This window comes from Diachasma alloeum, unplaced genomic scaffold (genome assembly GCF_001412515.2).
Source record: "Diachasma alloeum isolate Michigan unplaced genomic scaffold, Dall2.0 Dall_scaffold_00177, whole genome shotgun sequence".
NCBI lineage: Eukaryota > Metazoa > Arthropoda > Insecta > Hymenoptera > Braconidae > Diachasma > Diachasma alloeum.
Window position 1 is genome coordinate 1,694,488 of NW_021680343.1, and position 23,716 is coordinate 1,718,203.

At 34.6% G+C, this 23,716-nt stretch overlaps 4 protein-coding genes across 6 annotated transcripts; 2 read left to right on the forward strand and 2 right to left on the reverse strand.

Annotated features, from left to right (window-relative positions):
- Positions 1-378: 378 nt before the first annotated feature.
- On the forward strand, positions 379-5,474 carry LOC107037411 (cytochrome c1, heme protein, mitochondrial). Its single transcript, XM_015255962.2, has 7 exons — positions 379-456; positions 1,672-1,719; positions 1,831-1,979; positions 2,931-3,228; positions 3,856-3,969; positions 4,236-4,370; positions 5,036-5,474. The coding sequence occupies exons 1-7, from the start codon at positions 385-387 to the stop codon at positions 5,141-5,143; spliced, it is 924 nt and encodes a 307-aa protein (XP_015111448.1). The 5' UTR covers positions 379-384; the 3' UTR covers positions 5,144-5,474.
- A 260-nt stretch (positions 5,475-5,734) lies between these two features.
- Positions 5,735-14,574, reverse strand: LOC107037395 (probable elongation factor 1-delta). Of its 3 annotated transcripts, XM_015255932.2 has the most exons (9): positions 14,430-14,574; positions 11,079-11,199; positions 10,522-10,731; positions 9,290-9,388; positions 8,404-8,497; positions 7,335-7,495; positions 6,753-6,822; positions 6,204-6,329; positions 5,735-6,000 (listed from the first exon to the last, which is right to left on the reverse strand). In XM_015255932.2, the coding sequence occupies exons 2-9, from the start codon at positions 11,169-11,171 to the stop codon at positions 5,846-5,848; spliced, it is 1,008 nt and encodes a 335-aa protein (XP_015111418.1). In that variant the 5' UTR covers positions 11,172-11,199; positions 14,430-14,574; the 3' UTR covers positions 5,735-5,845. The 3 variants fall into 3 exon arrangements, with proteins under 3 accessions (XP_015111418.1, XP_015111427.1, XP_015111436.1); XM_015255941.2 differs by lacking the exon at positions 10,522-10,731 and having other exon boundaries at positions 14,430-14,571; XM_015255950.2 differs by lacking the exons at positions 9,290-9,388; positions 10,522-10,731 and having other exon boundaries at positions 14,430-14,572.
- On the reverse strand, positions 11,301-12,808 carry LOC107037377 (protein artemis). Its single transcript, XM_015255908.1, has one exon. It carries the CDS (start codon positions 12,796-12,798, stop codon positions 11,545-11,547), a length of 1,254 nt encoding a protein of 417 aa, XP_015111394.1. The 5' UTR covers positions 12,799-12,808; the 3' UTR covers positions 11,301-11,544.
- A 260-nt stretch (positions 14,575-14,834) lies between the features above and the next one.
- Positions 14,835-23,246, forward strand: LOC107037386 (acyl-CoA:lysophosphatidylglycerol acyltransferase 1). Its single transcript, XM_015255920.1, has 6 exons — positions 14,835-15,455; positions 16,070-16,287; positions 17,818-18,032; positions 18,123-18,396; positions 20,159-20,310; positions 20,410-23,246. Exons 1-6 carry the CDS (start codon positions 15,328-15,330, stop codon positions 20,644-20,646), a joined length of 1,224 nt encoding a protein of 407 aa, XP_015111406.1. The 5' UTR covers positions 14,835-15,327; the 3' UTR covers positions 20,647-23,246.
- Positions 23,247-23,716: the final 470 nt, after the last annotated feature.

Here is a 23,716-nt window from a genome sequence, read left to right on the forward strand (position 1 = left end):
ATATCACAAAAATAAAACTTTACGTACCAGTCACATAATACATTATTTAAAACTTATTTAAGAAAAAAAACTTTCATGTATTCAATTGGCCAATATTCCTTTATTTTACAAGATTAATGCGTTAAACTCATTGAATTCCAGCAATTCCCTCCGACATTTAAATAATTATGTTGGCAGAACTGATCTGAATCATGCGAGCGACTTTTCGCTCTCATTTTGTTGTGGAAAAATAAATGAAAAATATTCTGCAGTCGAAAAAATGTTGATCGGTTTGAAGATTAAAAAATTATCGATTTTCATTATATTCTGGATTGTTTAGAGTCGTAAATTGTTGACAGTCATTATGTTGACTTGCGCTCTTTGCACATTGCACCTCTGGCCAAGATGGCAGCGTCGATCGGTAGAATTTGTCGATCAGGCCTTTTAAAGCCTAACAATGCGGGTTTATTCAATCAGGTGAGTCAATAAACAGTGACTAAATAATGGCAAAAAAATCGGGGATTATGGGATATTAATTATCGATGATAATCACGGGAGTCTTGAGTGAAATATCGCGGATGGTGTTAGTACCCACTGGACTGCTGTCTGCGGCCGTATGATTCGTGCTATGTGTGTGTGACATTATTCCCTTAATTTGACAATTATCGATATTATTATTGGGTAGAATTATTGGTCAATGGGGACATGTGTTATCGGCGGGTGGAGACGATCTCGTGGATTCAATCGCATTGATGAATTTTCAGGTGTTATGTAATGGTTATATGTTCTTATTGTATCCTGCTCCGATTCACCTCACCCAGAGAGTATCTGTCGGCAACACATGACAAGTGTTACTGCCGGACTAGTACTCGATGGAGATCAGCACAAAGTCCTTATATTTGTTGTTATTCTTGCTGTTGGAGGGGATATTTACGGGTGGAATTATAGGAGATGAGTTAGTCTGACATTTTTGGGAACTGCGCATTCGTATGAGAGAATGTGCAATTTTTTAGATAATGGGGAGAGACTTTTTGCAGATGAGAGAGTTTGGAAAGAAAAACTTCCTTTTATCTATTCTTTTACAACAAGGAAAAACTTCCTCTTGTCTATTCTTTTAAAATTTGGTTTTGTTGAGAGGACTGAATATTTGTCAAGTCAAAATCGACTGGTTGGAGTTAATTACTCTAATTTTTTATTAATTATTTAATTAATCACTGGAGTTTTCATTTATTTAATATTCAGATTTTTGTTGTTGGATGGGAAATTTAGGTGTCGACTGACATTTCTGGGTTCTGCTCATTCTTCTGAGAGAATGTCGAATTTTTTAGATAATGTGAAGAGAACTGAATATTTGTGAAGTCAAAATCGATTGGTTGGAGTTAATCACTCGAATTTTTCGTCAATTATTTAATTAACCACTTGATTCTTTATTTATTTAACATTCAGACACATCCCTCGTGGAAAATCTCTCAAGACTGGAAGATGTCACGAATAAAGTAATGAATTATGAAATAATTCCATAAAGTATTAAAACTAAACGAATTAATTTCATTCAATCGTTAAAATTTTCATGAAATATCTATTTAAAAATATTTAAAATATTTATTTGAAGAAGCTGGTCCTCAAATCATGTTGCTTCCCCTCATTTGAAATATAAAGCCCTTTGAAATAATGAATTTATTTATTTTGCAGGCTAGTCAATTCTCAACAGTCCGGGACTGGTCTAGAGGTCGTAAAGCGGTAGGTTGAACATACAATTTTCATTTTATCATTCGAATCCATCCCATAGTGCCCCTAATTTCTCCAAAACAAATCCTCTTCCTGTAGAGATTGATTATTTACGGATTACAGATGACGACGTGCCTGGGCGTCGCTGTTGGTGGCATTGGTGCCCTCCTCTACACACTGGAGAACTCAGTGAAGGCATTTGAACTCATCGCTCACCCCCCAAATTACCCTTGGAGTTTTCACGGGCTTATCGCCTCTCTTGATCATGCCAGGTGATTTTTCGGGTGAATTTAGAATCAAATAAAACGCGTGAAAGGATTTTGAGGAGGGAAGAGTCGAATATTGATGAGAACATGACAAACTAGAACTATTGAATGGCATTTACTTCATAATAGCAGACGAGTTTGAAATTTCTACACTGATTTTTTGAAAATACCTCTGGAACGCGGACATTTTTAGATGAATGATTCACAATTCCAATGTCTCTGCTAATAACTAAAGATGACTGACTCTCCCCTAGTCCATCAAATTTTTATATTAAAAAGGTCCTCATCGATTCCAAGGATTCCGTATTTGATTCAAACAATTAATTATCAACTAATTCCTTATTTGATTCAAACTGCTACACTGTTAAAAATTTTCGTCTGAATTTTGCGTGCCAAATTCCTGAAATTTTTATGGTGTTCAAGGTCCACTGAAATATTAGGAAATCTTGTCATTGAAAAATCAAATATTCCATTGATTTTCTGTTCAAATAATCTGGAAATCAATAAAATACTTGATTTTTCAGTTCAATTATTCTGTGAAAATTCAGGAAAATCATGAAAATTCAGGGAAAAATTGTAAATTCATGGCATTTTGTTTCTGAATATTCATGTTCCACTGAAAATTCAATCAAGTTGTGCAATTTCCGTGAATTCTACTTAAAACTTGAAATTTCAGATTTAGGAAAAATAGAGATTTACTATAATATTTTCCATGAAATTTCAAAAAATTCCAACAGTGTATGGTTGCCTGCATCAACAACATTTCAGGATAGAAAAACTCAATAACTTATGAGAATGCAGTAAATCAAGTTATTTAGAATTTTTCCGGAAATCCCTAGGGGCAAACTTTTGGGTCCGATTGTCTTGGGATATACCTTAAGGCCAGAAATAAGCAAGTCTTGACTGCATAAAATTGAATGGAGAAGGTAAACTGAATGCTTGTTTTTCAATGCTCAGTATGAGACGTGGATGGGAAGTCTACAAGAACGTGTGCTCCGCCTGTCACAGTCTTCAATTTGTAGCCTACCGTCATCTCGTGGGTGTAACGCACACCGAGGACGAGGCTAAGGCACTCGCCGCGGAGATCGAGGTTAAAGATGGTCCGAATGACGTCGGCGAGTACTACATGCGACCGGGTGAACTCACGGACTACGTTCCCCACCCTTATCCCAACGAGGAAGCTGCACGTGCTGCAAATAACGGCGCTTATCCACCAGATCTCTCGTACATGATCAATGCAAGACATGGTGGAGAGGTAACATCGAACATTCATAGGGAAAAGAGTCTGGGGTTTTAGACTGATGAGGGAACACATGGCACCAACTTATCTGATAATTAAAAGAACTTAGTTGCAGTAATATTAACGAAATTCCATGAACCAATTTTTTCCAATATATGGGGTCTTGTGAGAGTTATTTTCAACTTGATAATTCACCTATTAGAAGCATTAAAAAATCAAAATAAACATCGATGTGATGCTGGCAAATAATGAATATGTTTCGTCTACATTTGGGGCATATTATATATTTCATTTCTCAAGAATGAATTCGTATTGGTTAAACATGATTAAATTGAGAATATTTATTCTAAAGTGAAGTATATTTGATTCAAAACTGATTTTTTGTAATTATCGAATCGACAATATCTCATCATTAAATTGAGACCATTGATTATTGGATGAAGAATTCAAATAGTTTCCACTGAAGAATATGAAAGTTTTCAAGTTAAGAATAGTATCTCTCATTTAAGGATGTTTTCTTGTTCGATTCGTATTTTTAATTCACTTCCAAAGGCTGAATTATCGAGCTAGTGATGAGCTAATTCATTAATTAACCGTAAAAGTACATAAAATTTTACGAATTATGATTTTTTTTCTCCCCAGGATTACGTCTTCTCTCTGTTGACTGGGTACTGCGACCCTCCAGCCGGCATTCCGCTCAGGGATGGCCAGTACTTCAACCCATACTTCGCCGGAGGTGCCATCGGTATGGGACAGGTAAATGAATTGATAATTTATTTGCACGAGTTGATTTGTTAATTTGTTACTTGAGTACGAAAGTGGCGAAATGTTATGAATTTATTTTTCACATTTGACTGAATGATGAGTTCTCTTGGTAACGATGGACTTCAATTCTATTAGATTTCCATCGAACCTCTCTTGATAATTCTATTAGTTTTTGGCCGATTCTATTTAAGAATTCCGCAGCTTTCCTGCACGTCGATTTATCGATTTATTTATTTTTTTGTAATTTCGTGTCGCAGGTTATTTATGACGAGGTCCTTGACTTCGAGGATGGAACACCAGCTACTGCATCGCAAGTAGCTAAAGACGTTGTCACGTTCCTCATGTGGACGGCGAACCACGAGTACGATGAAAGGAAGAGGCTATTTATCAAGGTAAATGATGGAAAAATACTGTTGGTTCATTTTCTCATCGAGGGAAACATCAATATAATCCTAGCATGATCTCAACACGTTCTTAAGGGCAGCCTCCACTAAAAGTTTTAGATTGCAGGGGCTCCCATCTATCGTATTGAGTTTACTACTTCAGTTTTAATATGAAAAAATAAGGAATAATTTTTTTTTTTCACTTATTCAGATTTTATCATACTTTTTCTCATCATTTTTATCATTATATTCTGAATAAATAATTCGAAAAATATGGAAAAAATCTTTCTTCAATGATTTATGACGTTGAATATTGCTAATTTTTCCAATTTTTCATGTCAACTAATTTTGACGAAAAAATTCAAAAAACTAAGTTGTGTTTGTGTACATATTAATCGATTCTGAATTGCGTTATGAGGATCCCTTTAAAGATTTTATTCCTCTAAAGTCTCTTTTTGATCAATAAAAAAATTCAAACTTGAGTTTTAAAAAAATTTTTACGTAGACACTAAAAAGTAAACTCATCAGCACTATAGATGAAGGCACCAGCGATTTATAAATTTCAGTGCAAAAGTCAGTGCAATCTCTGCTTGATATGTAATTTTTCTAAAACTTACAAACTCCCCCATGGAATTCCTAGCTCCTCCCTTGATCTATTAATTTATGTTTTCCAGATCATGTTCATCGGCACCATCTTGATAATCGGTCTCACCTACATGAAGAAACACAAGTGGACAACCATAAAGAGTACCAAACTAGCATTCATCCCTAAGAAGAAGTAAAAGTCAATGTGTCTCAACTTTTATACAGAATGAGAATCGTCCGTCAGTTGACGCGATTGAACAACAATGAAAAAAAAAGAAAAATAAAGCAAGAAGAATTACCAAAACTCATGAAGCGTAGTTGTATAAGTTGAATAGAATTTACCGAATAATCGGGACATCGATTGATGCTGTCAGGATGAGGGCAGAGCATCGCAAGTCGCGAGTTGAATTTTGCACTTTCAATTTGCTTGTGATGTCACTCAGTGTGCAGCCAGCCAACGCCGATTTAACAAAAATAAATCAATTCGTTCAATGTAAATAAGAGAAATAAAAAAAAACTCCCACGTTATCTGGATGTTTTGGTTCTTTGTGGCATTTTTGATGTTTTATTCGCTTCAACTTAAATTTTTATCTGAAATTGTAATTGATAAAATTGAGGAACTCATTGGTGATGAGTTGTTGAAATGACAAATTAGATTTTCTAACATTTTGAACACACGGAAAAAAGAAAATTTACACTAGGATTTTTTTTATCTACAGATTCTCTTTGAAATTCAACTGTAGTGAATTGTTAATGATAAAGATGCCAAATGATGAATGAAAAATGAATATTTCTTACACTGAATTTTTTTTATTTCATTTTACAACGGAATGGCGACATGGAACCATGAGTATATGGATTGGTTTGAACATAAGTTTATGGTTTTTAATTTGGATCGTTTAAACTTTGTTGAATGCAGCTATGTCCACACTCTGTACATAATCCTCCAGGTCTTGAATCGCCTCGGTCAACCAGTCGACAGAGACTTTGTCATCTTCCACGACGCATGAGATTTGGAGCTTGTGGATTCCATAGGCGAGGGGCACCAGTTTCGCTGGAATGGAATTAGTAGTTGAATTAATTTTACTCGATTAACAAAAATTCATCTAGTTTTTTTAACGACATTAATAGTTCTCACGACATATCTAATTAAATAAATTATCTTAATTATTCATCGCTTCGCCGAAGAATTAATGATTATCTCTCAATTAATTGTCACATGTAATTAATTATTATCATTAAGCAATGGGATTTCACCTGCTCCCCAGAGTAGGCCATCTGTATTGATCTTCCTGACTTCAGCTTCCAATGCCTGCATATCAGTTTCGTCATCCCACGGTTTAACATCCAGAATAATGTTGGATTTGGCAATGAGTACTGGTTCTGTGCATTGACGAAATATAACCATTAGAAAATTTGATTCAATAATTTTACAAGGGATTGCTCAATTTTTTTGGCTCCAATTCAAGCGAAAATTTATTGACAAGACCTCAAGGGCATCACAATATCTTCTATTACAGGAAAATATGCAGATTTCAACTGATTAATTTAAAAACACGATTTTTCTTAAATTCAATGAATATAATGTTCATATAGCATAATATTTTAGAAAGTTTAAAGGTTTTTTTTTCTTTTCATGAAAAAATTGTATTTCTCCACGAGAACACGAGATAAATTTGAAGATTACTATCCGATTATTTCTTCAACTGTTTTTCATCAGGCAAAATTTCAAGTCTGGTTTTTTTACAATTTTCTTTGGGATTTTGGAACCCCGTGATGATATCCTCAATGAGAAAAAATACATACTTTTGGATTTTTTGGCGTTGTACGCAGCAAGACGTTCTTCCCTGATCCTGGCAGCCTCTGCATCTTCACCCTTTGTTATCGAATTAATTGAAAATCGAATTAAATAATTCACTCGAACTCACAGCAATGATTATATAATTCAATAAGTCAACAACTACCGTATCAACTGAACAAATTCAATATAGACTTTTCTATTTTACATGTTCTTCAACTTACGATAAATTGTCAATGAAATCGTTTGTATACTTGAAGCTATGACTGGTAAAACATGATTTTAGATGACACTGTTATGGAGTTTACTTTGTGTATGCTTAGAATTTCGGGAATATCTGGTGTTAAATATCAATTCATCTTTAACAATAACGATCGAAGTATTGAAAAAACCGAAGATATAATATGTACAGAAGAGATAATGTCTCGAGAGAGTTCATGCTGGGAAAATATCACGATCTATCTTTCAATTGAACAGGGGAAAAATTAATTTTGAAAAACATCTGTGGCACGAAAAATTCATACAATGTGTTTTCCATTGAAAATATCAATTGATGAATGAAAAGTCGTTGTGGGTTTTTTTTCTCTTACCTCAGAGTCCGAACCGAAAAGATCGACATCGTCATCGTCGTCTTGTGCTGCGGCTTCAGACTTCTGTGGCTTTGCTGGGCATACAGCCAGGTAAGGCTCTGGGACTGTTGAATTCACTTTGAGATCGAGTTTCTCAAGGAGAGCTTTTAGCTCAGAAACAGCTGAAACATGGGAGGGTGGGGTGAATGTTAATAACTTATCGCGCTGTGAATGATGTGAGGTTTTGCCACTATAGACCAGACATTTTCTCCTAGGTGAAGGGCTTGGACTCGGTTCAATTAATGCATTTGTCCTTAATTGTAATTTGGAAATTGATAAATAATTTATTCGAATAGATTGAATTTTCAGAAATAGTGATTTTTTAATTAAAAAAAAGAATTTCTATTTTATATGGCAAAATGTCATAGAGAAAGCTAGTGTATTCGCTAAAAAATTTCAATATTTTTTATTAAAATTCTGATTTCTAATTTCATTGTTATAGGACATGATCAGTAGGAAGTAATTTTTCTATAGAAATTATTCTAAATAAATTTTCCAAGTTTTTCTAATGTATTTTTCTACTCTAATTGAAAAACATCAAATAGAAAAACTTGGAAAATTTAGGAATTCTATAAAAAATACATGAATAAGATTTTCAATAGAAATCTTATTCTATAATTTTTTTTCGTACGAATAGACCTTCAAATGTGAACAGTGAAATCACAGCAAAAAGGGGCTCGAATCAATGCTTCGAAAAAAACAAATCTTAATCCAATCCGATCTTTAATTAAAAATGTTAAAGCATTTCAACGAAAAAATTTTGTCAAGTGTTTGAAAACCTAAGTAAATCATTGAAAGCATCTATTAAGCGATTATGATAATGTAAAACAGGATGTGGAATGAGGTCTGTACGACACAACTTATGCTAAACCATGTGATGACATGACATGATTTTGTCTACAGCAAAAGCACAGAAGCTCATCTTTCTCCATAAAATTCTCATGCTCTTTTCGGTCGAAGTATCACTTGTTAAATTAACATTACAAAAGAAGCCATGTAAATATTTCAATTTTTGTTCGAGAATACTCACTATTACGAAGGTCATGGTTGTCTTTCTCGAGTGCAGCCACACGTGCTGGTAAATCCTGAAGACTGATATTAACATCTGCAGCGATATTATTGACCTGCAATCATCAATTCCCCCGGATGTAAAACCAAAACTAATGCGTTAATAGTCTTATAATTGTCATTAATGAGTCAACGAAAGCAATAGAATGCAAATTCTGTTGATTAGATTGTTCTACGTATTCTACAATTAGAGTAAGAGTGAGTGGAAGTTAGAACGGAAGCTGATTAAAGGACTATCTAACTCGGGGAAAATGAAGAAAAAAGAAACGGAGAATTCGGTTGAGGAACTGTTGAACATGTACAGAATAATTTTATGGAAAATCCTAGTGCTTTCTCTAAGAAATTCTATTGAATGTTGACTGGAAATCTATTAGAATTCTATTAGAAAATTCTATTCATTCATTTTCAATAGGTATTTGTTAATAAAAAAAAAATTATAGTTCTTGATTTTTCTATGTAACTCAATCTATTAGAATTGTTTCCATAAGAATTTTTAAACAAGAATTTTCAATTTTTTTCATGGCATTTATTAAGAGAGACAATTACGACGAAAAAAAAACTTAGAAAATTTCTATTCGAGATGGTCTACAGAAAAATTAAAACCGATTCGCTTTTTTAATCAAATAGCTCCTAACGAAATGACAGGGTAAAATGGCATAATCTCCAATAGAATTGGAATAAAAAACAAATAGGATTTTTTAATAAAATCTAAATGGATTTTCTTAAAAAAAGCGTTAGTTTTTCGATCAATGTTTTCTGAACAGTCAATGAGATGACTAATTTTCATGAAATTTTCATTTCCAATCACTTGAATAATTCAGTAGGTGAGCAAGATGTTCGGTACTCACACACTGTAAACCTTTTTTTATGTGTTGACGCGCCTTTGCAACCTCGTTGGCCAAACTCCCACTGGCAGGGGTGACTGAACAAGCAGACACTCGGCTCTCCTGTACCCATACCGATTAATTTGAGGATCATTCAACACCATATGAATCAAATGAAAATCATGGCAACATGATTAAGCACTGGGTGATTTTCATGGTGATGCATTGAGATTAATAGCGAAATTGTAAATAATAATGGGAATATTTGTCATCCTCTGCTAAGCGACAACAATGGGTATCCAGTGTGGAGCATTAGCCTTTAAAATCAAGTGATGCATAATTTTCTATTCAAATTAATGTTGGGGTGAAATTCAGCAGCGAATTGGTGAAACAATACGCGCTAATTTCAGGATTACCATTCACTACAAAATTGAAACTCATGCATAATTGTAAACGGATCATCTAACTTAGTAGCAAAACGGTAAAACGATTCACCGAGAAAAAAATTACTTTTGCTAAATATTCATTTACTTGACAGAAGCATTTGTTAGCCTGATTAGGCTGATTATTAGCCTCATTATTTATTAGGCCTGATTAGGTTTCAGTTATGATAATCGTGTTGTTCTAGAGGATGACTATGTTGCACTTGACGTTACACGAACTCCTCCAATGACTATTCATTTTTCTTAAATTTCTTATTGTCAAGGAAAAATTTCGATGATTTTTTTAATGTTGACAATTATTGAGGGAGTTCACTCCAGGTCGTAACTAACATGATCATCTTCTAGTGCAGCAGTATAATTGTCATAATTAAAACCCAATGACAACTGCCTGGGAATGCCTCGACTGGAGAAATACGGTGTTGAAAAATAAATACTTTTCGCAAGTAAGTGGATATTTGGCAGAAATATTAGCTGATTTTTCGATGAATGTCTCCGAATCTAAGGAAGATAGTGAAATTTTCGTAAAGACTTTTTTGTAGCTCTCAATTCGCCCCACAAAAATGGCCATAACAAAAATTTTACTATCTACTTTAGATTCCGAGATATTAATTGAAAACTGATCACTAGTTAAAATCGACTTGACCCATTTTACTATTTCGCTACTGAATTCATCTAGAAAGCCTACATCAACAATTCAACTGAAGTAAACTTGTGGGATAAAATCAAAGTACCATGGAATAACTAAAAGTGAGACTGCAGAATATAAGAAAATAATTGAAAATAACTAATTCCGGGGGTAATCACAAAGTCTACCTGAAGTACAATTTGCTCTTTCTGTCCAGCATCCTCATTCTTAACATCTCTATTATATTTATTGTTTTTATCAGCTTTATTTTTTTTCTCCTTGGATTTCTTTGACGAGGACTTCGTCTGATGATTAGTCGTTACAATTTCTTGCTGATTAGTAGATACCAAGCTCTTAGGATTAGACGGATAGCGTTCCATAATATTATGTGACACCACCTTGCAACATTTTTCATGTTAAACGATTAAGTGCGCTGTGATTCAATAGATTGGACAAGTAACATTCTACGAAATGCTAACATTCATTCTCCAAAATTTCATTTGATGGAGGAAGTTATTGAGTTTAATGGAAGTAAAACGGAACAACTGGACGAGTAAAAAAATGATAATTCAATGTTGGACGTTAGAACGAATGATGTGTATGCTGTCACCAGATATTCCCCGTGCATTTGTTAATGAGCAGACAACCCAGAGGTTTTGCATGAGAAGAATAATGATGGTTTAATTGTCTGACAGATGTGCTTGTGTACATTTTTCATCTTTCATCTTGGTGCAACAAAACTTACCTTCGCCAGGCGCTCGAAGTGAGCAGACTCTGCTTTATCGTACACGGGCTTTGTCACCCAGACTTTCTCTTGTGCAAGCGCTGTGGTTGCCATTTTTCAGTTAACGAGAGCTTGAAATTTTCTGTAACACAATCGAAACAATTTCGAGAACTTATTAAAATAGAGGAAGCGAACAAAGCAGTCACGTTAATAAAAATTCCATGTTTATTTCACGATAAATGTATAAAACTTCAATACTTGATTGAGAATATGACTTCGCCAGTTAAAAAATAAAAAATAATTAAAACTTAGTCTTAAATTTACAAAACAATTAAAAATCGTCATCGGATAAATTGTCAAGTTTAAGTTTTGATCTCTTAAAAGATTTATACTCCATAAAAACACCATTAAAACTCTTAGTACCCATGAGCATCAACATGCAATGGTAAAATTAATGGTAAAACTTAGTCTCAAGTTTATAAAATAATTAAAAATCGTCATCGGATGATTTGTCAGTTTTCGGTCTTAGTCTCTTAAAAGACTTATACTCCATAAAATCACAATCAAGACTCTTAGCCCTCCCTTCCGGAGCTCTCAAATGCGCATAATTGATTTTCGCTTGAAATTCTCTAAATTTCTCTTGAGACTCAGGACACCACGCATCTTTAACACCAGGAACAACACAAGGATGGATTTTTCTTGGTTTAAAATAATCAATAAATTCTCTTAATTCACTGTAAGAAGCATGGCACGAGTAGCAGACGTAAAATCTTCTGTCTTCCCATTCAGTAACCCCCTTCGATAAATCTTTCCCAATCCACCTCAATACAGAAGGAACAATAGTCAGAATGTTCTCCGCCTTAACTTCGCTCCTACAGATCAAAGGATTACTATTATTTGTCCTAAATCTCGCCTGTTGTTTCATCATGCACGCATGAACCCGAGTGTCATGAGTATTCTCAGTGGAATACACAGACGATTCCGGAATATATCTGTAACTCTCTTGAACCCAATTCCTCACGTGGATCCGTTGCTTAACAGCAGCTGACAGCTTGCTGAACAAATCCTCAGAGCCATAATCAGCTGATGTTTCAATAACAATAAAATTCTTGTCACTCTGTCTCAACCAATCCTGAACAACGGGAACAATGTGGCCTAGAGCCTCCTGCCTACTGGGCAAATGCTCGAGCCTCTCGTCATAAAAAGTTGTGTCGAGGTAAATATTGTCCAGTGCCTTGGGCACGAGTTTACCATTAACTTTAACATGCAGTGGCTTCAATTTCGCAAAGTCTTCGGGATGAATACGAAAATCCCCAGTGCACAATACAGTTACATACTTATTGTCTCTATTAGCTTCAAACAGAAGCATGATTGATCCTGGACAGTGTCCAGCTGGTACCGCAGTTACCGTAACCACTAGATCACAATTGCCATCTGAATCTCCAACATTTGGATCTCTATAGCTAACAACAATTGGATTACAGGCTGTTATTTCTCTAATTCTATCGGGCATTGAACCTAAATTCCACTTTGTCACTATAAAATTTTTTGTGAGCGGTGAACAGTAGAGGTACTGATTCTTCTCAGTTAATTGTTGAAAGAACGACTGGTCTAGACCCACTCTATGGTCGCAATGAAAGTGGCTGAGAAAGAAGACTGTACTGGAGCTGCGATTAGCCTCCTCGAATCTATCCACTGAGATTCCTGGTAATTCCTCAATGATTCCCCGAAATGTCGACATTTTGTCGACAACCTTCCTCTACTTGTCCTGGAATGGAAAATTATCGTACATGCTAACCGCGGATCTACAGTGAGAGAAAAGAAAATAGTTTCTCAAACAAGTCGCTTTGAACCAAATAAGCGCTAGTTGACAATTAGGAAAAAAATGGAACCTAGTGCTGACCATTTGAAGACTGTCCTGACATGAATTTTTGTCGCAAGAATAGATTTAGGAGTTCCAAAAAATTTGTAGCCTCAGTCGTAACGCATCTTAAATACGACGAAAAATGTGCTCTCATGATCCCAAATGACGCGATTTCTATGGCTTTACTCTCATTTTTCAGGAGGAATGGAGGAGAGTGGGGTAATATGGACACTCAATTTTTAAAATGTTGATAATTCATGAAACGGTTGATGAAACGGGATTATTTTCCTTCCAAAGTAAAATTCTCCCTCGTTGGGATGGAGGGAATTATTGAGGCTAATTATAATGCAATATGATGAAAAATATGCCCTCATGGGGTAATATGGACACTTTCGATTAAAGAAAAATGTTAATGTCATTGAACAGTTGATGAAATAGGATTTTTTTTTCTTGTAAAGTAAAATTCTAAAATACGGACACTTTCGATTGAAAAAAATGTTGATAATTCATTGAATAGTTGATGCAACGGGATATTTATTCCTTGCAAAGTAAAATTCTCCCTCATTGGGATGGAGAAAATTACTGAGTTTAATTATAATGCAATATGACGAAAAATATGCCTTCATGGGGTAATATGGGGATTTCGATTTTTAAAAATGTTGATAATTCATTGAACAGTTGATGAAACGGGATATTTTGTTCCTTGTAAAGTAAAATTCTCCCCCGTTGGGATGGGGTAATTATTGAGTTTAATTATAATGCAATATCATGAAAAATATGTCCTTGTGGGGTAATATGGAGATTTCGATTAAAAATTTTTTAATAATTCATTGAACAGTTGATGAAACGGGATATTTATTCCTTGCAAAGTAAAATTCTCCCTCGTTAAGATAGAGGAAATTATTGAGTTTAATTATAATGCAATATGATGAAAAATATGTCCTCATGGAGTAAAATGGAGATTTCGATTAAAAAAATTTTAATAATTCATTGAACAGTTAATGAAACGGGATATTTATTCCTTGCAAGAAAATTATTGAGTTTAATCATAATGCAATATGACGAAAAATATGTCCTCATGGGGTAATATGGGGATTCCGATTTTAAAAAAAGTTGATAATTCATTGAACAGTTGGTAAAACGGTTTCTCTCCTGGCAATGTACAATTCCCCCTCTTTGTGACAACTCCAGGTATCAAATGTTATAAATTTCCTAAATATCTAAAAAAAGTCTAGTGTCTATTTTGCCCCATCCCCCCTATACCCACATGCCGCAAACGATCAGTCTCACCCCCCGAATAAATCCCCATTTCCTCGAAAACTCTCAATCAACTCCAAAAATCGACCATGTGCTCCAGTCAACCGGTCGACTACCGATTCCGTAAAAAAAAGTGAGTGACTCATTATTCCCCATCACTCCGGGAAAAAGTGATCCACAACCACGAGAATTACCCACGCATACTCAACAATGCACTGAACCCCAATTAAACCTCGAATGAATGTATTTACCTGAAGAGAACTGACAATTGCGACGAGTGCAGACGATTAACCTTGTCGTCTCCTCCGTGTTCACGTTCGATTTTCCACTGCCTCAGTGACGTGAAAAAAAAGTCGCCCTTGTGTTGGTTAGCCAACTGCCAACTCGGCCTGAAGTCCCGTTTCCATGGGGACTCGGGGAAATTTTCCAGTCGAACCACGAGGGGGGAGAACCCGAGAGCACCCACCAATCGCGCAACAGTACCAGCAGTCCGCACGTGACGATTGGCGAGACAAAATCGAATGATCGACGAAGTGGAAAAATAAATAAATAAAAAATAGGTGTTCACCCGAAGTTTAGGTTAGTCGGTGAATAGCGTACGATATTATTCGCCTCGTGTATGTGTGTATATAGAATTCGTGCAGATGTCGAGGAAGCAGTGAAGCGCGAGGTGTAACAGACGAGGTAAAGGTTCATATTCCTCGGGAGGAAGAGGAAGCACATAATGGTGTTTCCATTGATGATTGACCACGAGGTTAAATATTAAAGTTAATTATGAAACAATTGTGAATTGAATTGTGTCAGTGAATCAGCGAGTGGGGGATTTGTCTTTCAGCGAGGTAATCCCGTGGAATTGACGAAAAAATTGCCATAACCGTCGCCGGTGGGGTGTGAGGAAGGAGTTATAAAAATACGAAAGGAAGAAGAAGGAAATTCTCAGAGTTAAATATTTCCAGTGGCCACTTACGTACATTGTGCGAGGCATTGTGTACTACGAGTTGTTGGGGGACAAGGATAGGCTTTGGGAGTATAACAAGAAATATTGAAAAAACCAATCAACGAATATCCGACGTTTTATCATCAGTGGCACAGTTGTAGTGATTCGAGGCTTTGTGGAAATGATGATGAGTTCACATTATGTAATAATTTATGGTTGATAGGGGGAGGAATGCTATGGTGGATAATCACTGTCCACGTGAGGGCTACTCGATATTCTACAGCGGGTGGCATTTACCAAAAATGACCGACTCATCCCCCTCCTCCTCAGCTTTTATCAAGTGAGTTTTTTTCGTTGCACTTATTCTTCACAATGACATCATTGAATTTATCTCCTTTATTAATTTCCCTGCAGTTTTTTCTTCCACTCTCGCTACGTAACACATATCATCCTCGATTTGCCGGTAATGTCCTTCGAGGCTGTTATTTTCAATTAAAATTACGGACACTCATGTGTCAATGCAATATTTTCTCTCTATCTTTGGGATAAAAAGACAATTGTTACGTCTAGTTGAATTTGCTGATTCAGAGGGCTCATTTGAGTGATGAGTTTATTCCCTCGGAATGTCAGATATCGATTAACAGTCATTTGTTGAGCTGACGTTATAATTCACAAATTGGAGTTGATGATTTTTGAAGTTAATGATATTTTTCTAATAATAGGGATTGATTAATCAGTATTATTAGAAAAATATCCTCATATAGGGCATGTACAATTTGAATCATCTTGCAACACACTTCTTAACAATGTAATTGCATAAGTGGATATTGCCGAGGCTTCCCATCACACCCAATGCAATAATACCGAAGTAGTGGACAGTGAATTTCATTGTGTGCAATTATACGAGTGGTAAAATCCCTGAAAATCCCTTTGACATATTTCAACGTATTTCAGTCTGGCGAATAACATTGTTACACTTGTTAAATGTATCCTGAGAACGGGATTTGTTTTAATAAACAATGTGTACTGTATTCCGACGTATGTCGTGTGGATGATGCTGCTGTTACCGGTGAAGGTTTATCATCCACAGATGTATTGGAGGATAGAGGGACTGTTTTTTCACTGGCTGTTGGCCATGGTTTCCATGTGGACTTGGTCCGCTGGTTATGACAGTGAGTTTTTAGTCAACATTTTTATTACTGTATTTAATGGTCATAGGAGCGAGTGGGGCTAAATGGACACTTGTGAATTTTTTCAGGAATCTTGATAAGTCATTGAATTTTTGATCACATGGGATTTTTTTTTAAATTTATTTGGGAAGTACAACTCTTCTTGTTGTAGTTCCCAAATAAATCCAATTGTGGAATTGCATACGAATTCTGTTGACGTTCTATTGATGTATTGATTAGAATTCTATCAACAATTATCGATCTTCGTGTGTTACTGATATTTCTTGATAGTTTATTTATGTTGATTTTTATTTAAATCATTCTGAGGAGATTTGTTCTATAAAAATTGTTGGGTATGGAATTCTCAAGTTTTTTCTCTGGGATTTTATTGTGCCCAAGAATTTTTGGAAAAATAACATTCTCTTGACTTTTTTCTATCAAATATCTCTTGAAAAAATGGCGAGGTAAAGTCGCATAAATTTCCACAAAAAATCAATAGACTTATTTAATAGAGTTCCCGGGAAATTTCAATAGAATTCCTTAAAGAAAGCGCCAAGTTTTTCTGTTACATTTTTTCATACGTGCAGGTCGCGAACCTAGTTACTAAAATCACTATTCGTTATTATTTTCGGTGAAGTTATCATTCTGTGAATATTTCAAGGCATCAGCTTCCTTTTTTTACTTTTTTAGATCAAGCAAGAACTTTTTGACCTGCGCAAAGCCCTGATTTGAACTTTGAAAATGGTTATTTTTCTAGTCACGTTTTTCAATGGCCCTTGTCACTATTTTAGAAAAAAAATGCATGCACAATCATTGGAGAAGAAATAAGCAGTCAATGTTTATCAAACAAGATCGAGAAAAAAACTGGTTTTTAACATACAAGAATTTCAAAAATCGAGACTTCAGTGAAATTGTCCAGTTTAATTATCATGTGATTGTGATATTAAAATTAAACTTAATCGTAACTCATCCACAATATGACGAAAAAGTAGTTCATTATTCGAGCCTTGCACCACTCGTGACCCCCGGGACCCTTTGAATGATCACTGGATTGAATCACTGGACTGAATTGAATTATCACTGGATTACGATATTAACATTAAACTTAATGCTCACGTATTTGCAATACAAGACAAATGCCCCATGATTTAAAATTGCTTGACTCCTATGGTGGACCTCTTATTTGACCCTTGCAACCCTCGTAAACCTTGGAAAACCCTTTGACCCTTCTTTCAATTTTTCCGAAATTTAAATGACTCAATGAACTGTTAATGAAATCGGCCTTTCTTTCATGGTAAATACAATTCTCCTACATTATCATGAGCTTCTGAGATATAAACATTGAAAAGAAACTCAAACGTGTCTATTTTACCCCACCGTCCCCTGTTTTAATCGCTATTGACTGACTTTAAAATAACTCTTGTCACCATTGTCACTATTTCTGATTTGTTGAACCGTTTCGAGGTCTGCTCACATGTTTTTATGCTCGACAAATTATCTACAACCTCATTATCAATCTCTCATATTTTTCAGTCATTGAACAGGGCGATGATATTCATCGTATCGTTAGCGACAGAACTTTGGTCATAGCGAATCACCAGAGCACTGGAGACGTGCCGATACTCATGACAACATTCAATGCTAAACCCAATGTTCTGCCCAATCTCATGTGGATAATGGACAGTATATTCAAATTCACGAATTTTGGTGTTGTATCGATGCTACACCAGGACTTCTTCATCTCCTCAGTGAGTTGCATGGATACCCCATCGAGTTGCTTCCCATTAATCATTAATGAATAATTCAGCATGATGACGAAATTCGATTGAATGATTCAGGGTCGAAAAAGGAGAGAGGAGAGTCTCAGACAATTGGAGAGACATCTGGAGGAGGCGTATGTGCCACGCGAACGCAAGTGGATGGTACTTTTTCCTGAAGGGGGATTTTTATGCAAAAGACGCGAGACATCGCAGAAATACGCCAAAAAGAATAATCTACCGATTCTTGAGAATGTAACCCTGCCTAGGGTAGGTGCTATGCGTATGGTATTCGAAAAACTTGGCCCAGCACAAAACAACAACTCCTCCGATCTTCAGTTAACCACCAGATCAAGTAAACATTACACACTTCATTTGATTTATATTTATTTATTATTTAACGTCCGGGTGGATTATCTTTAGAACCTGATCTCGATTGTTTTTCTATCTTCATAATGTAAAATATATCACAATTTCCATTGGATTTTATATCACGCCGGAGTTCCTAAAAATTATGATTGTACAATCAAAAAAAGTAGAAAAAAACTGAACATTTTCAAGGATCGTTTTTAATAAAGATTAAGAAATAAATCCGATAGAGAGGAAATAGTGAATGAATAATTTATCATGGTAACTGATGATCTGACAGCCGTTGACTACTGTGACAAATGACAACCTAACAGCCATTAGATACATCAAATTATTAATTTCCACTTTCTTCCCTATTGAGTTTATTTCCTAATATTATTGAAAAACTTTCTTCGAAAATGTTCAGCTTTTTTTCAACGTTTTTTTGATTGAACAATTATAATTTTTGGAGATTCCAGGGCTGTGTAAAACTGAACAGCAATTGGATATGATTTCAGATGATCAAAATTTAAAAAAACAAGCAAGATCACGTTCGAAAGATAATCCACCCGGGCCTTAAACATGAACAGTTGCTATTTGAACATGTGGAAGAACATTCGTATTTATGATTAGTGGGAAGTTGTCTTGGTTGGGGTAAACGAGGAATACACTGATCACACACTGATAGAATAACTTATTCATTGTCAACGAGATTATTTAACTCTTGGCAAAGAATTGGAATGAGCAAATGAGTATTCGTTGATAGTTAATAAATCGCGAGTCTCAGGAATGAAATTTCAAGTTAATTGGGTTGTTGCACGATTTTTTTTATTGAATGAGCTAATTAAATATGAAAATTGGATGGAAAATATTGGATTCACATCTTTTCATTTTGAGAAATCGTGAAAATCTGGGAGGTACAGCCAAATTGCAAATAAAATAAATGAAGAAATAATAATCGTGTATTCACATAGAAAAATATGTGTTCAATATTTGTAACGAGGTTTTTCAACTGTTGATAAATGGTTGGAGATAGCCAAATGAATATTCATTACAAATCACGATTTTTCGTTACGAAATTTCAAGTTAAGTGGGTTATTGCACGATTTTTTTGTTGAATACGCTGATTAAATAGAAGAATCCGATGAAATGAATAAATAAATATAAATCATCTATTAAACAATATGTATGTGTCCAATATTTATCATCGAATTTTCATACACAGCAGTAGAGAAATTTATGCAAAACCTTAACTGCAAATTAAAGTGTTCCTTCATGGCTAATGCTTCTTTTGAATGGATTGTGTATTAGCTATTCACAAACGGACTTTCGAACACTCAACATAAACGTCTAAAAATTACCTATGAATCAATCTTCGAGTCAGTGTTAATTGAGTTTTTGTTAAACATCTCAGGACTTCAGAAGTCAGTAGCTTTGAGATTTCTGTACAAAAACGGAAGCTAAGGAATTTTTATTATCTCGATTAGAGTTCGAGATTTCACGATAACTCAGCTTCAGTTAAGTTTTTATTGAATATCTAAAAAAAATCCTATTTCCTTTAAACTCTTAGATAAATGCTGAAGAAAATCCTGTTATCTTTCTTAGATTTTTAGCAAAAACTGTGAAGTGAATTGGTTCTATTCAAGTTTCTGATAACTGTCTCGTAACCTCAGACAGGAAGAATTTTCTTCCATGCATAACATAAAAAGATCTATCAATTGAATTGAATTATACTCACTGATGACATAATTTTTTGATGCAATTGGCAGGTTCGACCATAGCTAGACCCGAAATCAGCTGGGTTCTTGACATAACGATAGCCTATCCTCAGGGTAAACCGATCGATTTGCCGACGATCGTTACAGGGTCAAGGTCACCCTGTGAAACCGTCCTTTTTTACCGATTGTATCCCAGCTCGGTGGTACGTTTCGATTTTATTTATTTATTTCCCTTCGTGATCACGTTTACATGTCTCTTGCCTTTAATTTAGTAACGACTGTTATTTAATTTTAATGGACAGGTGCCTAGAGACCCAGAGCTATTATCCAAATGGTTGTACGACAGATGGGTAGAGAAGGAGACACTCTTAGATAATTTTTACAAATATGGATCGTTCCTGGGTCCCTCGAAGTCGACCAACGAGGGAACTAAAATACAACAGGATCCACTGAGATATCTAGTTCTTCATCTTTTCTTCATAACGTCTAGCTATATACATTACAATATCTTTTCGTATGTATTGTCGTGCATTTGGTGAGGTGTCATGAGTTTATTTTGAAATTTAACATATTGAGATTGGGATGGAGAGGGTTTTTCTTTTCTTTTTGGTTAATTCAGCTTTCATTGTGATAGCGAAATTGAGACGTGTTGAATCGCTGGCAAAAATTAATCATGACACGTACGAAAAAATTAGTGCATTCGCTGGTAAATTCTCTAGAATTCGATTTTTCAATGTAAGTTGTTGCATTGACATATTTTCTGTAGAAATTCTCCTGCGTAAATTTGAAAAATTTGGGCCGAGGATTTTCCGTAGAACTATATAGCAATAGGATAAGTTATACAGAAAGATTAAATTTGAATGATTTTTTCTATTGAAATCGGGTAACAACTAGCTGAATTTTTAATGGAACTTTCCAGCGAATTCACTATTTTTTTTTCATGCAATTTTTTCGTGCGTGAAACATTGCACTTGAATCATAAAGTGCAAAATATCACTTTCAAAGTCCAATGTTCTTGTTATGAGTTTTTTTTGTTGTTGTTTACACTAAATTACGATGTAGGTTGAATTGATAATTCAAATTTGGGTTTTTAAAACTGTTGAATTCAGGGAACAGAATGATAAAAATCGCGTGAACTCTGGCCTATGTCTTGGAATAAAATTATCGAGAAATAAATAAAAATTGGTCCAATGATATGAATAACATTATCTAATTAATTGCCTTCTGAACCGTACTAATCATAATAGCTATTGTGAAATGTTTTAGTCAGAATGACTGATCAATCGAATTGAAACGAAAATGGAAGACATTATCACTGATTTGCATAAAGAAACCCAGTGCCTCAAAACTTCGTCTGATTTACAATTAATTGGAGTTGAGACATTTAGTATTTTCAGTTAGAGAGTTCGAGGAGAAGCATTAGTTTGTGATACACGGATAATAGATACGAGGAGGTGGAGGTCATTTTTTTGAAAAGACGAGAGGAAAGGGGAAAATAAATAATAATCATAACGATAAGGCAACACGGAGATATAAGATATTTTTTAAACTCAACGTTTGACGATGACTGTAGTTTTTTCTATGAAATCTTCACCATCCAAATGTCCCCCACTGTGAAAACTCGAAGAGTGAATTTTATATTATGTATTGTACACTGTGTATGTACGTATGTAAGTATGTATAAATTAATTTTAATCGTAAACACGTGGCTGAGTGATAAATGTCATTGAATCAAAGTCTCTGTCTCTCAACATTCAATAATAATTTATATTAAATAATGATACAAGTTGCGTAAGTGGCTATTGTTTGTATTTCGATTGAAATTTTGTGCACAATGATTATGAAGTGGATTACACGTGTGACAAAATTTCATTCAAAAACCTAGCGCATTCTCTGAGAAATTCTATTGGATTTCTATTGAAAAATTCTTTGTTTTTTGCCCAATCACATTAAAAATTATGCAACGTCGACGATTTTTTTAAACTCATTCGGTTGGAAATGTTTCTACAAGAATTCTTGGGAATGATTTTCCAAATTTTTTTCTTGGATCTTATTATTAAAAAAACAGCGAAAAATAAATTAGAAAATTTATGAGCAAGAATTTCCGGAGAAAAATCAAATCAATCTGTCGACTTTTTTCTATCAATTATCTCTCAACAGAATGACACGTTGCATAATCTCCTACAGAAATGGCGCAAAAATGAATACAATTCTCTTGAAAAGAATTTCCCAGAGATAGCGCTAGATTTTCTATTAAATTTTTTTATGCGTGTACAGTGTGAAGACAATAGACTGTCGCGTTATTTAGGTAGTAAGGAATAATTTATTTGAAATGAATTGCTGAAGTGTTGACTATGAGTAATGCATGCAGAGAGAAGATTGAAAAATGCGAATTTGTATAATAAATCAAATGGAAATAAGTGAGTGTGGAATGAACATTTTCTTCGTGAACAAAAAAAAATCAAATACTAAAAATAGGTAATAAGTTATTCGATTCCCTTCCTCTTCATCGATTATTCACTCCAGCCTAGTCCCCCACTTTTCGAATTAATTATGTAAAACAGAATTATCATTTATTTATTCGATCGGTATTTTCCCTCGTCCATGACTATTAAACACAAGAAAATTTTTATAATAAAATCAATAAAATGTCGATCAACATCTCCAATAGCATTTCTCTGTCCCCAGTGCATTTACATCTCGTCAATCACAAATACATTTTCTTGTTCAATAGGATTGTAAATGGTGTATTATTGAGCATGTGAACGTAGCCGTCCAATATATTTATTGATTTGGACACGGCATATAAGTGAAGTATGTACATGTTATGCTCTTCAGTGACTCGCACGAATCAAATGAATCGTATTAATAAATTCTCAGGCAAGGTTTGAATTCAATCTGTTTATTTTTTTTAACGTGATTGTATGCACCTGGTACTGTATACTGTGATTGTCACATTTTCCGAATGTTCATCAAATAACAATTGTAACACTCAATTTGTGTACAGAATTTATGCACCGAATTTTCGATACATGGGTGAAGTCACACGCTGCCTCATTCTGCTGATATTGATAATTTTAAGTGAAAAATGTATTGAGCCAGCAAAATATAATACAGAAAATACCATCTGATGGGAAAAGTTTTCGTTACAGATATTCATTCTTCAATAACCAGTTGTTTCCATAAAAATATGATAAAATTGGACAAGATCATGAAGTTAAAAATATGTCAATTGAAAAATTTGTATAGAAAGATGAACTTCTATTCGTTTTTTCTATTAAACATTTCCTATTGAAAAAAAACGCGCAGAAAGGCTCAGGGATTTTTCAATAGGAATCAAGTTAGTGATGTTGCAGGAGAGTTATTTCATTAAATCTCTTGATTCTGTCAGAATATGATGGAAATCGCACCATTCATTGTTAAGTAATCGCGTATCGTTCACGGGCAATATTCAGTTATAGGTTTTTTTATTATCTAATTTTCGATGTAGATTGAATTAATAATTTACACTCGATTTCTTCAAAGGGTTAAATTCAGGGAATCGAACGATGCGAATATTCTAGTGAAAAATTGTATTGAGCCAGCAAAATATAGTGCAGAAAAAATCAT

Excerpts from the sequence above, each read along its gene's own strand:
- LOC107037395 (XM_015255932.2), bottom strand. The coding sequence starts at position 11,171 with ATGGCAACCACAGCGCTTGCACAAGAGAAAGTCTGGGTGACAAAGCCC. Across the intron at positions 10,732-11,078 it reads ACTTCGAGCGCCTGGCGAAG|GTGGTGTCACATAATATTAT; the intron begins GTAAGTTTTGTT and ends AAATGTTGCAAG. Across the intron at positions 8,498-9,289 it reads TAAAAAAAGGTTTACAGTGT|GTCAATAATATCGCTGCAGA; the intron begins GTGAGTACCGAA and ends TGATGATTGCAG.
- LOC107037411 (XM_015255962.2), top strand. The coding sequence starts at position 385 with ATGGCAGCGTCGATCGGTAGAATTTGTCGATCAGGCCTTTTAAAGCCT. Across the intron at positions 3,229-3,855 it reads ATGCAAGACATGGTGGAGAG|GATTACGTCTTCTCTCTGTT; the intron begins GTAACATCGAAC and ends TTTTCTCCCCAG. Across the intron at positions 3,970-4,235 it reads GTGCCATCGGTATGGGACAG|GTTATTTATGACGAGGTCCT; the intron begins GTAAATGAATTG and ends TTCGTGTCGCAG.
- LOC107037377 (XM_015255908.1), bottom strand. The coding sequence starts at position 12,798 with ATGTCGACATTTCGGGGAATCATTGAGGAATTACCAGGAATCTCAGTG.
- LOC107037386 (XM_015255920.1), top strand. The coding sequence starts at position 15,328 with ATGGTTGATAGGGGGAGGAATGCTATGGTGGATAATCACTGTCCACGT. Across the intron at positions 15,456-16,069 it reads TCCTCCTCAGCTTTTATCAA|TCTGGCGAATAACATTGTTA; the intron begins GTGAGTTTTTTT and ends AACGTATTTCAG. Across the intron at positions 16,288-17,817 it reads TTGGTCCGCTGGTTATGACA|TCATTGAACAGGGCGATGAT; the intron begins GTGAGTTTTTAG and ends CATATTTTTCAG.